We start from the raw sequence: 14,394 nt of genomic DNA on the forward strand, positions 1-14,394 counted from the left end.
CAACCTAAACTTTTTCACACTAAAAAGTATAATCTATTACCCTAGAATTGTTGAGAGATAACATCATCATGTCAATTAGTCGTGAGCGGGACCGAATGGAGCCGACAAGTCACGAGTTCCATTGATGAGATCCCCTCCCGTCCCGGACGTGCCAAATAAAAGACCCTTGGTGGGGGATCCATGTGTGCGGTGCACAAATATGGCAACCCATCAAAACTCTCTTTAGTTTTATTTGATAGATTTGTCGGAAAGTCATGTCATTCCTTTAAACTAAAAAATTTCTTTAAAAATTTCGAAGGATTAAAATAAAAATATTATGTTAAAATATAAACTTAACCAATAAAATTAGGTCTATTTAAAATGTAAATTGGGCTTAAATTTTAATATTTAAAGATTGAGTTGAGATTTATTTTCAAGTTTATAATATGATATTGTTCTTTTCTTTTATGTATATTAAGGCTAAGTCAAAACAAATTTTAGGGGAGAAAATAAAATTTTAATTTTTATAGTCTATATCTTTATAATTTTTAAAAGATTAAATCAATTTTTATAATTTTAAGTAGGCCAAAGTGTAATTTTAACTTTACTAATTTAAAATTAAAAAAATTAAAAATCTAAATAATAATTTTACATTTTAGACGGACCAAACCTCTACTAACCCCTAAATTTGCTGCTGATGTATATATTATGAAATAACCTAATCCAACCATCCAATTATTATCTACACTCGTTCCTTGCCTAGATGGCTACAATGGGGTTTTAAATATATTGTTATTAATTCTCTTTCCCATGTGATGTACGAGTTCATCATAATTGAATGAACATATATTATTTTTCTTGTTTATTTATTTTTAAGTTTATTAGTTCAATTTAATAAAAAATTAGAAGTAAATTTACACATTTAAATAAGTGGATACAATGTAATTAAAATAAATAATTTATACATAACCATTAATTTAAGAAACTAATCGTGTAATGATGATAATATACGTTGACTAATATTTGATTTTAATTATTATTTAAAATTGGTTTTAATTTATACTTAAATAATAAATTTTTATTGATATCTTCACCTACACAATTTTAATTAATAATAAAATTAGTTTTAATATTTTAAATTTATAAATAATATATAATATTATTTTCAAATATTTAATATTTTATAAAATTAAATTTTAATACATTAATATGATGTTTTTAATTGTTTAAATTTTATAAATTTTATAAAACCTGTCCATAACAGTGTGTAATTTAAATATTTAAATTTGTAAATTATTAATATCATTTATAATTTTAATATTATATTCTATTTTAAAATAATAAAAATAGAGATAAATAAGACAATTGTTATGTGCCATTGCAATAGGTATGCAACACCATGTTACTTGGGATCAAAGACTTTATAATATATATATGATTTGTTATAATTGTCCTTTTCACAAATTAGTTTTATTAAAATTTAAATGAAAAATTTAACGACTCAAATAAATTTTTTAAAATAATTTAATAATCATATATATTTTTAAGTTGTTGTAAAGCAGATTGCTTTTGTATATTGGGAAGGGGTTAATATTATATTATTGTTATTTATTTATATTAAATATATTCGTATTGAAGAAAATGACAGCTTTCCATATTAAAATAATAATAAATAAATAAATAATGGGATGGTGGGAGGTAGGGTTATAAAGAAGAATCTCTAGATTAGCTTTAATTAGTCACATTGTTTGAAAAATTAGCAAAAAAATATATGGTGATGGTTGCCTTTTTAATTTTGTTTCATTTTAATTTAATCTCGAGTTAATATTAGAGTTTTGTAAGTTCATGATTCGAGAATGACATTTAATGTAATATTAATTTAGATTTAACGATGGAGCCGAGTTTGAATGGTTGACTATACGTGTATTTTACCTTATATTTTAGCGAATAAGATTTTTTTTTTTTCTTCTTGAAACTAAAAAACCAGATGTGATCCAATTTCATAGAGAGAAAAGATGCTAGAAGAGTAACCGAGACAAGATCCTAAGCTAATAACAAAAAATTTCCTGATTTCCAAGCACAAGACTTAGATCATCACAGCAAGCCTGATCGAATCAAACTTCAACTATCTTTCACCAGAATTCTGCTACTGCATCTGCTCCAACTACACAAAAGAGTCGAGACCAGTGCTAATTTGGTAGATCTAACCGGTAAGTCTACCTGTCTTCTTCGTATCTTTGGCTAAAAAAGTTAGCTACTTTGATTTCCTTCTCTGGGTATACACTCTGTGAATCTGCTTGCTTTATCTTTGCTAAAATAGTGGCCGAAATGCTTCAAGAAATAAGTGATCATAAGAGTAAAGGAGCTTTTGAGAAAGTAGCGGAGGATCCGCCCGCAGCTTCAGTGGTAGTAAGACCTGTAGAGCAGCCGGTTGGTCTAGAATCCACAATCCAAACGTTATGGAGCTGCATCGACGACAAAGATGTGGGGATCATTGGCCTCTGTGGCATGGGGGGTGTTGGCAAGACAACACTCTTGACCAAACTCAAGAACATGTTCAGCACCCCACAGATTGATTTTAAAGTTGTTATCTGGGCGGTGGTGTCTGCATTTTACGATGTTGGAAAGATTCAAGATACGATTGGTGAACATATTGGTTTTCCTCGATCTTGGGAGAATAAAAGTGTTGAACAGAAAGCCAGAGATATCTATGGGATCTTGAGTACCAAGAGATTTGTTGTATTATTGGATGATATATGGGAGCAGGTGGATTTTAACGAATTTGGGATACCAGAACCAAGTCAAGAAAATAGTTCCAAACTTATTTTTACTACTCGATTGTTAAACGTATGTGACGCAATGGGAGCTAAAATGTTCTGGGTGCAGCCCCTGGAACTGGAGAAGGCTTGGGAATTGTTCCAAGACAAGGTTGGAGATGAAGCTCTTAACAGCCATCCAGATATTCCAAACCTAGCTAAAAAAGTAGCTGAAAGGTGCCATGGGCTGCCTCTTGCACTAATTACAGTCGGTCGTGCCATGGCTTGCAAGACAACACTTGGGGAATGGAATTATGCAATTGAGACGTTGAAGCGACATGATGAAGATGAACTGCTACAAGTGGAAGGTGAGGAGTTTTCACTTTTAAAATTCAGTTATCATAATTTGCCTAATGCCACAATGAAATGTTGCTTGCTATATTGTTCTGTATCCTGAAGATTATTCTATTCCTAAAAAGAGATTAGTGGAGTATTGGTTTTGTGAAGGGCTATTGAATGAATATGATAGAGTTAGTGACGCTGAAATGGAAAGTAACGACATTATCAGTTCTCTTCTAAATGCTTGTTTATTGGAAAATGGTGGTGAAATAAATGGAGAAGAATGTGTAAAGATGCATGATGTGATCCGTGACATGGCTTTATGGATAACAGACAATTCTGAAGCAACGGAGAATAACTTTTTTGTAAGAGCAGGGGATCAGTTCTATGAAGAACCAGATGTTAAGGCATGGGAAAGTGTAAAAAGAATGTCAGTGATGACAAATAAGATTGAAGTTCTCAAAGAAACGCCCAAATGCCCTAACCTTCGAACCTTGTTTCTTAGCCAAAATGAGTTGCAAGTGATCAGCGATGGTTTCTTCCAATTGATGCCTCATCTGACTGTTTTGGATTTGTCAAGAAACCTTAGATTACGAGTGCTGCCTGAGGGAATTTCACAATTGGTTTGTCTACAATGTCTTGACCTATCATATACTGGTATATCAGAGTTGCCAGTAGGGTTGAAATCGTTGAGAAAACTAAAAATGTTGGACTTGAGTTACATGCACAATCTCAGAAAAATCCCACAACATTTGATATCTAGTTTTTCGCAGTTGCAAATATTCAGAATGTGGTGGTCGGGATGCGGAGATTATCCTAATGAAGACAATGTTTTGTACGGGAGCAATGAAAAGCTTATGGAGGAGTTGAACGGTTTGCAATATTTGGATATACTAACGATACATAAAAAAGCACGTGTTGTGTAGAAAGATTCCTAAGCTTTAACTTGTTTCGATGTTGGATCCAAGCATTACAACTTTGTAGTTGTTTAATGTTTTGTGCTTAATGATTTTGGAGTTTACCTATTTAAGTAAGTGAATATGATGCTTGTAATTAAAATAAATAATTTAAGAAAATAATTGTGTAATGATGATAGTATGCATAGATTAATATTTGATTTTAATTATTATTATTTAAAATTTGGTTTTAGTTTTATACTTAAATAACATTTTTGTTATTGATATTGTCACCTACATAATTTTCATTAATAATAAAACCATTTTTAGTATTTTAGATTTATAAATAATATATCTTTGAAATAATATTATTTTCAAATATTTAATATTTTATCAAATTAAATTTTGATACTATTTATGATTGTTAAAATCTTATTGTATTTTAAATATTTAAATTTGTAAATTATTGATATCAATCAAATAATGTATCATAATTTTAATATATTATTTTATTTTATTTTAGAATAATAAAATTGGAGATAAATAACACAATTTGTCACGTGTCGTTATAATAGGTATGCAACATGTCAATAAAATAAGCCTCCATGTCACGTGAGACTTACTACCTTATATATATAAAATTTGTTATAATTGTCCTTTTAATGATTTAGTTTTAAGAAAATTAAAATTAAAGGAGTATTTGTTATAAAGTATGTTTTTCTATTCATTGATGGGTACTAATCCACCATACCGATTATCAAATCGTAGCTTGGGGTTTATTGGTGTAACTTTAAAATAATTTACCAATCCAATTGGCTTAAATAATTTTTGTTCGAATAGTTTAATTACTTAAATAAAAAATTTAAATAATTTAATGACAAAATTTAATTTTTAATTGTAATTTTTAAAATTGTTTTAAAGCATACTTGAGATGCTTTTGTATATTGTATAAAAAATGTTATAATATTTTTATATAGTTTTTGATAAATTATTATATAAAATGTGTATGTACACGTCTAACACATGCATTCCGAAACCGCAGTCTTCAAGACAATAATAGTTTTCCAAATTAAAATAATAAATAAATAAATAATAGGATGGTGGTAAGTAGGGTTATAAAAAGAATCTCAACATTAGCTTTAATTAGTCTCATTTTCTGAAAAATTAGCTAAAATATATGGTGATGGATGAGTTGGAATTTTATTTTTCCAATTGCTTTTTAATGTTTTGTTTTATTTTAGTCTTAATTCCACTTCAAATTAGTATTAGAGTCTTCGTAAGTTTGTGTAAGACCCAATAATAATTGTATATCATATATTTTGCTTATAATACTTGTGTTTACATGTATAATGATTCAAAATGAATGTAATTTGATCGTAATTGCTTCGACAACGAATGTGACATCTTATAACTCAGACCCGACGATTAGGTCGAATTTGAGGTGTTATTATACATATAGAAGGGGAAATGTGATGATAAACAATCAAAGCCATTTTTCTATGGATCTAATAACAATAAAGGAATAATGATTGAAAAAGAAAAAACCTGGACGAGCCAAAGAGCATCAATAGTGGCAGAGACGCCCCGCATGATGACTGCTTGAACGTTGACGGGCTGTAGATGTTACCCAAGCTTAAGGAACTTGAACAGGGCCCTTTCTCCAACCATTCATGAAATCCTCGAATCCTATTTGCAAATGAAACCCTAAACCAAATTCCTCATCTTCTATTCCCAATTTCTTCCTTTTCACTATTACGTTAATTCCCAAATTCGATTTGAAAATGAAACTTAACCTAGATTCCTTCATCTTCCCTTCCCAATTTCTTCCTCTTCAGTGCTAATGTAAATATCCCAAATTTTTAAGGTTATACCTCATTTAAATTAAAGTAAAAGTTTGAAAACTAAATGACAATTTTTTTAATGAATAATAATGATATGGATTTTACTTTAGTTACATGGAAAATCAAAATTTAAAAGAAAAATCTAGGTCAAATTGTAAACTTTTGATTTTAGGTGCTAAAATATAGTTGGTGACTATCTTTGTATTTTAATATTCTATTAGGAACAACTAGTTATTAAGAAATTTTTTCCATTTTTAAACTAGAAAGCCAGCTGTGATCCAATTTCATAAGGAGAAAAGATGGTAGCAGAGGAACCCAGACAAGTACCTAAGCTAGCGTAGAGTTGAAGCAAATAACCAAAAATTTCCCCATTTCCATGCACAAGACTTGACCGTTTCAAATTCCAACTATCTTTCACCAGATTTCTGCTACTGCATCTGCTCCAACTAAGCAGAACAGTCGAGACCAGTGCTAATTTGGTGGATCTAACCGGTAAGTCTACCTGTCTTCTTCGTATCTTTGGCTAAAAAAGTTAGATACTATGATTCCCTTCGACCTCAATCTGTTTGAAACCCCATCTTCTTTAACTTTATTTTTCTTTTACTTTTCCACATTACCTAACTTTATTTTTACACAATTCACTTTGCATCCACATCTCATTTGTTTCCTTTGTTTCATCTTTCATTTACCAGAATCATGGGCAATTGCTTCTCCGTACAATGTGGTTTAGACAGTTTCCTTCTTCGTGGCTTGGATTTCATTGTTGGCCATGCTAATTTTGTCTGGAAGCTTAAACAAACTCTTCCAACTTTATCTGCTGCTCTTGAAGAACTGAAGGCGCGAAGAGTTGACGTGAAACGGAGGGTTGATCTTGCAGAACGAATACTATTGAAACCATTGGAGGAAGTTCAGCTATGGCTTTCAAAAGCAGAAACTATGATAACAGAGGCGGAGGAATTGGTTTCAAATGGTCCTCAACAAATGAATAACTTATGTCTCGGCGGCTGTGCTTCTAAGAGTTGCCTGTCTAGCTACAAGTTTGGGAAAAAAGTGAACAAAATGCTTCAAGAAATAAGTGATCTTAAGTGGGAAGGAGTTTTTGAGAAAGTAGCAGAGGATCCGCCTCCAGCTCCAGTGGTAGTAAGACCTGAAGAGCAGGCGGTTGCTCTAGAATCCACAATCCAAAAGGTATGGAGTTGCATTGTAGAAACAAATGTGGGGATCATTGGTCTCTATGGCTTGGGGGGCGTTGGCAAGACAACACTCTTGACCAAACTCAACAATAAGTTCAGCACCACACCAAATGATTTTGAAGTTGTTATCTGGGCGGTGGTATCTAAAGTTACGATGTTGAAAAGATTCAAGATAGGATTGGTGAAAATGTTGGTTTTCCACAATCCTGGAAGAATAAAAGTGTTGACCAGAAAGCTATAGATATCTGTGGGATGTTGAGTAACAAGAGATTTGTTGTATTATTGGATGATTTATGGAAGAAGGTGGATTTGAGCCTAGTTGGGATACCAGAACCAAGCCAAACAAAGAGTTCCAAACTTATTTTTACTACTCGATCTTGGGACGTATGTTGCTACATGGAAGCTAAAACGAAAATCAAAGTGGAGTGCCTGGAACCAGAGAAGGCTTGGGAATTGTTCCAAGACAAGGTTGGAGATGAAGCTCTCAACAGCCATCCAGATATTCCAAACTTAGCTAAACAAGTAGCTGAAAGGTGTGGTGGGCTGCCTCTTGCACTAATTACAATCGGTCGTGCCATGGCTTGCAAGACAACACTTGGGGAATGGAATTATGCAATTGAGATGTTGAAGCGATGTGCATTGCCACAAATGGAAGATGATGTGTTTTCACTTTTAAAATTCAGTTATGATAATTTGCCTAATGCCACAATGAGAAGTTGCTTCCTATATTGTTGTCTGCATCCTGAAGATTATTGTATTCCCAGAAAGAGATTAGTAGAATATTGGTTCTGTGAAGGGCTATTGATTGAATTTGATAGAATTAGTGAAGCTCAAATGCAAAGTGACCACATTATCAACTCTCTTCTGAATGCTTGTTTATTGGAACATGGTGGTGAAATACATGGAGAAGAATGTGTAAAGATGCATGATGTGATCCGTGACATGGCTTTATGGATTACACGCAGTTCTGAAGCAACAGAGAATCACTTTTTTGTAAAAGCAGGGGCTCAGTTATATGAAGAACCAGATGTTAAGGCATGGGAAAGTGTACAAAGAATGTCAGTGATGACAAATAAGATTGAAGTTCTCAAAGAAACGCCCAAATGCCCTAACCTTCGAACCTTGTTTCTTAGCCAAAATGAGTTGCAAGTGATCAGCGATGGTTTCTTCCAATTTATGCCTCATCTGACTGTTTTGGATTTGTCAAGAAACCTTAGATTACGGGTGCTGCCCGTGGGAATTTCAGTATTGGTTTGTCTAGAATGTCTTGACCTATCATTTACTGGTATATCAGAGTTGCCAAAAGGGTTGAAATCGTTGACAAAACTAAAAATGTTGGACTTGAGTTACATGGACAATCTCAGAAAAATCCCACAACATTTGATATCTAGTTTTTCGCAGTTGCAAATATTCAGAATGTGGTGGTCGGGATGCGGAGATTATCCTAATGAAGACAATGTTTTGTATGGTGGTAATGAAAAGCTTATAGGGGAGTTGAAAGGTTTGCAGCGTTTGAGTATACTAAGGATACAGAAAAGGCATGTTGTGTCTAGAATGGGAAAATGAAGCCTCCTAAGATGCTTTTTTTTTCCTTCTTTCAAGTCTCTTCCTGTATGAAATATAGAAAAACGTAAAAATTGCAAAGTGGTACATTGTTGTGTGATGTTTGAATTTTGAGAAAATAACTCTACTTATTTAGTTGCAATTTGCAAATATATTTTAAATTATTTCACTTTAGGCTTACATGTATATATTTTCTATTTTTAAATTATTTTACTTTTAATGTATTAATATTTATTAAATTTGTATGTTTTACATCATAATATAATGATTCTTACATATTTAATTTTATGTGATATAAATTACATAATATATAAAAATAAAATAATATTATGATTTAAGTTACGGATGTTGGAGCTCCTTGGCCTATATTAAATGGATTAATTTTTTTTGTTTAAACCAAATTTTCGGGTTTTTACTTTTAACTAAACTCTCCCTCAATGGGCATTTAATTTTAAACTAATATTCTGACACTTGAATAGATTTATCTTAATAATTTTAAAGTCAAAAAGAATTTCAGTAAAAACCTCTTTTAATATTTAATTTTTCATTCATAAAATTGAACTATAATATCAAATTTTTCTCTCATTTTAATGAGAACAATAAAAAAGAGAGGAAATATTGTTATGTCAATAACCACTACAATACTTAATTCCTCTTACAATAATTAATTTCATCGTCATCGTTGCTTTCATGCCCATCCAAATGGAGTCTTAATTGGTCGAATAGAAACTGCACCCAAAGTTACTAAACTATTACTAATTTTGTGTTTTGGTAATTCATATTCAAAAAGTTACAAAATGATCACTAAATTGTTCAAAAGTTTTCATTTAAATCACTAAATTACTCAAAATTTTTTATTTAAGTCATTGGTTGTTAAGTTGTTTTTTTTTCCTAAGTCCGGTTAGCAAGCTTCAAGCAATGATTTCACGCTTGATATGATGTATCAATACCCATTGACCAATAAAAGAACATGCCTTAGATCCAAATCAATATGACCATCAATGCCGGAGACTGGGAAAGAAAGTTGTTTAGACTTTGTTTGCAGATTCGTGTGTTTAAAACCATTTCATGAAAAAAATATTGAACTGTAGAAGAGAAGGGGAAGAAGAGCTTTTGATTGGTGCAGGCGGTGTGAACCAACAAGGCCATACAACAATGATTTTAACAATCCAATGACTCAAATGAAAATTTTCAAATAATTTAGTGACCATTATGTAACTTTTTGAAGTTGAGTGATCAAAATGTAAATTTACTAGCAATTTAGTAAATGTGGTTGCAATTTACCCTCTTTCAATTCAATCATGTACAGACAACTAAATGATTATTTACACCAGGAGCCACTCAACTAATTAAATTAAAATGAATTTTTACAATTATTCTTGAATATCATTCCAATTGAACCATTATTATCATATGAACAACATTCAACAATGAAGTCAAGGCAAAGCTAGGAACTTTTTTGACCGAATTTTAGTTGTATGTTTTATGAGGATTAAAAGATAATAACTTTTTAAGGTTGAATCAAAATTTTCATTTTTTTAGGTTAAACTGCAATTTAATATTTTATAAATTTTAAAAACCCAAACTAAGCTCTTTTATTGGGTAATGTAATTTTTATTCGAACTTGAAAATTAAATCCGTTTTAATATTTATATTTTTTTTGTTCACTTTAGTATTTAAACTTTACAACAAAGTTCATTTTAGTCTTTGAACTTGAAAAAATATAACAATTTGATGTGACATAATCTTAACATATCATGTCACCAAACTATTAGATTTTTTTTCTAAATCTAGAGATTAAAATAGATTTAGGGTGAGTTTGGATGAAAGGTTCGTTTACCTGCGGTTAGTGTAAATATAGCGGTGGTGGTGAGATTAGATACTATAGCGATACTGTAGCGTGAGATAAAAAGTAAGCTAAACGCACCGCACCACATTCAATCGCCCATCCAAACCCACCATTAAACATCTAGCTATCTAAGAAAAAAAAAGTATAAATTTCAAAATAGACTTAATTACGAAGGTAAAAATTATATAACTCAAATTTATTTAATAGGAATTATCAACTAATTTATCAAATATTTTTTTGAAAGGCAGTAACTTATCAAACATATACCGATATAATATAGATAAGAAAATTATCAAGTCTACAGCTGGCCTATGCCGAAGTTGGGGCATCAAACATGTAGCATTTTGTCTAAAAGTTGCTTCATACGTTTGCAGGACCTCTGGCTAGTCTGGAAAAAGAATGATAGATAGAGATCCAAAGATGGTTAAGAGATAACACCTCTTGAAAATTTTGTGCCGTCTCTTCTGCAGCACGTTTACTTATGGAATTCTCCAAAACTGCAAGCAATTTAGAGGCATGGGATTTGGCATCATCCACACTTGTAGCATTCATCATCTCCCTCACAAACAAGTCCACCCATTCAGCACCGCACCATCAGCAGGCATATTTTCAGAGGCTGATTGATTCTGAATAGTCACAGCAGCAGCAGCAGCAACAGATTCTCCATTATTAGTTAATATACCTGCAATTTCAATGCAGATGCGAGATTCCCTTTGCAAAGTGAGAACTGTCCAGCTTAAACAGATGGCCTATCACACTATCACACACAGCACAACAATTAAACATAGAATAATTGATGTTGTGGTATCAGCCTTCAATGTAGTCAATGTTGTTGATTCTAACCACAATACAATATTGGAACTTGGAAGCATAAAGCTAGGGACATGGACATAGGATGTCAAAATTAAAATGAAGATTTGTCACTTGATAATGATTCTGATAAGAGTTGAAAGAAGAAATGGCAACTAGCGGCAGAGGATTTAGTTTTGCATTTATTGATTTGCAAAGCATATTCATCAATTGGATGCATAATATAAACATTTCCAGTTCATCATAGAAACGCTTTTGCAAATCAACCATCCATCAACAGTTAAACTATTAAGTAAAAAAATATTGATCAGAAACTCAGCTGGCAATGCTAAATTTAAATGAATATAATTGCAAAAAATAGGGGTATACCCTGCTCAGCAGTTGTGCCCAGTTCCTCAACAGGACAAGTCTTTTCCCCTCTACCCTCTGCTGCTCCTAAGCAAAGATCCTCCAGCCTCTTGATGGCAGTGTCTATATCATTGTCACATTCTAATAGCGCTTGCTCCTGAAGCAGAAGCGAATAATTGCTAATTATAATGGAAGAAAGGGATGAATCACTATTTCAACAGCCAATAATAATCCCTCGATCAACAATGCAACAATAAAACCAAAGAGTTTAAAGGCTATGCATGCAACAGAAAGTAGACAAAAAAGCTAAATCTTATTTACAGTAATGGAACGAATAAAGAAAACCCTAGACAAAGAATTGATTAATGATAATCATACAATTAAGCAACTATATGCTCCAACTTAATCTAGAACTTGCAAAAATAGGACCGGAATACAAGCTAACATCAGAGATTTTCAATTAGCAGCCCCTTTCATGGCCTACATCCACACAATTACAATTGTTCGAATATCAAATGAAGACTTAACATTCAGTTTTCTTTTCACTCTAACAAGCAATACTTAACGTGGTATTATATCATGTTATAATCACATCTCATTCGTTTTACGAATACCATCGGAAACCCCACGTGCCATTTCCATTTGTCCACACAGGAAGTACATACGGATCAAAGCATTTTTGCACAAGAACATTAGAACCGAACCCAAATTTCACCACATAACAATACAACTCTTTCCCCGTGAAAACCCAACGTTTCTGTCAAAAACCCTTGAAGAGGAAAGGAAAGGTGTAATTATCAGGCTTAACATTCAGTTTTAACACATTGAAATCCCATATTTTGGACAATCTATCCTACAGTAACCTTGGGTCATTGTGTTCCCAAGGAAGACAGTTTTCGGTTCGGGAATTTGATCGAACAGTTTGAGTACATGGTCCATGTCACCAAGTTCATACATACAAGTGGAAATAACTGTGCAAAAACAATATGGGTGGTCTTGTTAGGGCTCGGCAGCGGATTTGCTTGTGTTGGTCCATGGATTTGCTGTGCATGAGTCTACTAAACATCAAAGTTCAGTAAATGAAAATATGAAAGCTCAGAGGCGCCGTTGATATCGTCTTGAAATCAGACGATTGCGAAGAACCCAACTCCGCTACAGCGCAGCTATCGTCACAGCTCAATTGAAGAATGCACCAGCCGGGAATCGAACCCGGGTCTGTACCGTGGCAGGGTACTATTCTACCACTAGACCACTGGTGCTCGTTGATAAAAACAAAAGGTAAAAAATAAAAAAGAGAAAGCATGTATCTAATTAATGTAATTAATTGAATGAATGGTTGGATTTAAGCATTAATTTGAGCATGGTTCTACTACTTCGCAAGCTACTGAAGAATGAAACCGTGAAGAATGAAATCGTGGAAGATGCTTCTAAGGTTATTCACTTAATAAAGGTTAACTGAGGGTTGTTCTCGTAGTTAATTTACCATTATAGAAGGGCTAGTGGTCTAAGACTATTCCTCGATCACTATAATCGACTCAATGATTGGAGGAGAAAATTCATTTTTTTGAACTAGGTCAAAGCCAAAGTCAAAATCACGCCTGAAGCTAGAGTTTCTAGTCATATTTCTTTATTCGGATTTAACTTAGGTTTGTTTATTTTTATTTCATTTTTATTACTCTTTCATTTTTCTGTTATTTAGTTACATTCAAATTTAATCCCCTTTGTGTTTCATATAATTGGCGTAAGTTGTAGGTACGAAATTTGCCTATGACACATTATTGTTACAATGAATTATAGATTGAAATGGATCAGTCCTTATGGGATCAACTCTACTGGAATATATTTTTGTTCTATTTAGGTGTGAAATTTATTTTCGGTGGATTCGGCATCATCAAAGTTGCTTTACTTTCTTTCTTCTCAAAAAATAAAGAAAAAATAAAATAAAAAAAGAGAAAAAAAAAAAAACAGCACTAATTACTCCACCTAAGGTTATGAGTAACATCTTAAGAACTGTGACCAATTAAGTAACTGACGAGGGGTGCTTGAGTTTTCATTCCATTGACGTCAAACTCTAGTGCACAAAATCCTTTACCTTCACCTATAATAAGAACCCATTCAACATCAAATCTAAGTTCTTCAAACACCTTAGCTTCCTCAACATCAATACCTTCTATTAATTCACTCACAACTCAAAATTCAAACTCAATAGCAACACCAATCTTTCCTTCATCTATATCTCAAAACACTTCAACTATTAACAAGTTTGAATTTTGAGATATAGATGAAGTGTTTTGATGAAGCAAAGAGGAAGGCAATGAGTTGTAGATGTTTATTCAAAATTAAGAGACGTCTTGATGGTAGTATAGCTTGTTATAAAGCTAGCTTAGTAGACTACTCCTAAGACTGCTGATAATGACTTGACTTCATAGAGAACTATAGCATTGTCGTAAAAGATAGCACAATCAGAATTCCAAGTGAAAGTAGTTCTCACTAATAGTTGGAAGGGGAGGCAAATTGACATTAATAATGCCTTTAAAAATGGTGATTTAAGGGAACAGGTGTATATGATGCAAGCTCTTAGGTTTGAGAAGACATATGGTAGTGGTAGACAATTGGTTGTCGGTTACATAAAGGCTTTATATGGTCTAAATCAAGCCCCAAAAGCGTGGTTTGAAAACTCAAAAAGTACCTTGTTAGTTTGGGATTTTTACAATGTAAAGCTGATGTATCTTTATTTATTCCAAGGAAAGAATAAAGAAGAGCATACTTCCTGGTATACGCAAATGATATTGTCATCAGTGGGGATGACCATGCTGAAAT

At 32.5% G+C, this 14,394-nt stretch overlaps 1 protein-coding gene, 2 non-coding genes and 1 pseudogene across 3 annotated transcripts; 2 read left to right on the top strand and 2 right to left on the bottom strand.

Moving 5' to 3' along the window:
• The first annotated feature begins 1,864 nt into the window (after positions 1 to 1,864).
• LOC105774034 (probable disease resistance protein At1g12290) lies at positions 1,865 to 4,161 on the top strand (annotated as a pseudogene).
• A 1,859-nt stretch (positions 4,162 to 6,020) lies between these two features.
• Positions 6,021 to 8,736, top strand: LOC105774223 (probable disease resistance protein At1g52660). The gene is given in 3 exon segments (XM_052632176.1): positions 6,021 to 6,303; positions 6,504 to 7,150; positions 7,153 to 8,736. Coding segments are annotated over 2 exon segments (2,061 nt in total). The 5' UTR covers positions 6,021 to 6,303; positions 6,504 to 6,507; the 3' UTR covers positions 8,571 to 8,736.
• Positions 8,737 to 12,665: 3,929 nt separating this feature from the next.
• On the bottom strand, positions 12,666 to 12,752 carry LOC128042208 (small nucleolar RNA snoR114). The gene has a single exon (XR_008197413.1). It is a non-coding gene; the product is annotated as a small nucleolar RNA snoR114 (small nucleolar RNA).
• Positions 12,753 to 12,762: 10 nt separating this feature from the next.
• On the bottom strand, positions 12,763 to 12,833 carry TRNAG-GCC (transfer RNA glycine (anticodon GCC)). The gene has a single exon. It is a non-coding gene; the product is annotated as a tRNA-Gly (tRNA).
• Between the last annotated feature and the right edge of the window lie 1,561 nt (positions 12,834 to 14,394).

Source organism: Gossypium raimondii, chromosome 6 (genome assembly GCF_025698545.1).
Source record: "Gossypium raimondii isolate GPD5lz chromosome 6, ASM2569854v1, whole genome shotgun sequence".
Taxonomy (NCBI): Eukaryota; Viridiplantae; Streptophyta; class Magnoliopsida; order Malvales; family Malvaceae; genus Gossypium; species Gossypium raimondii.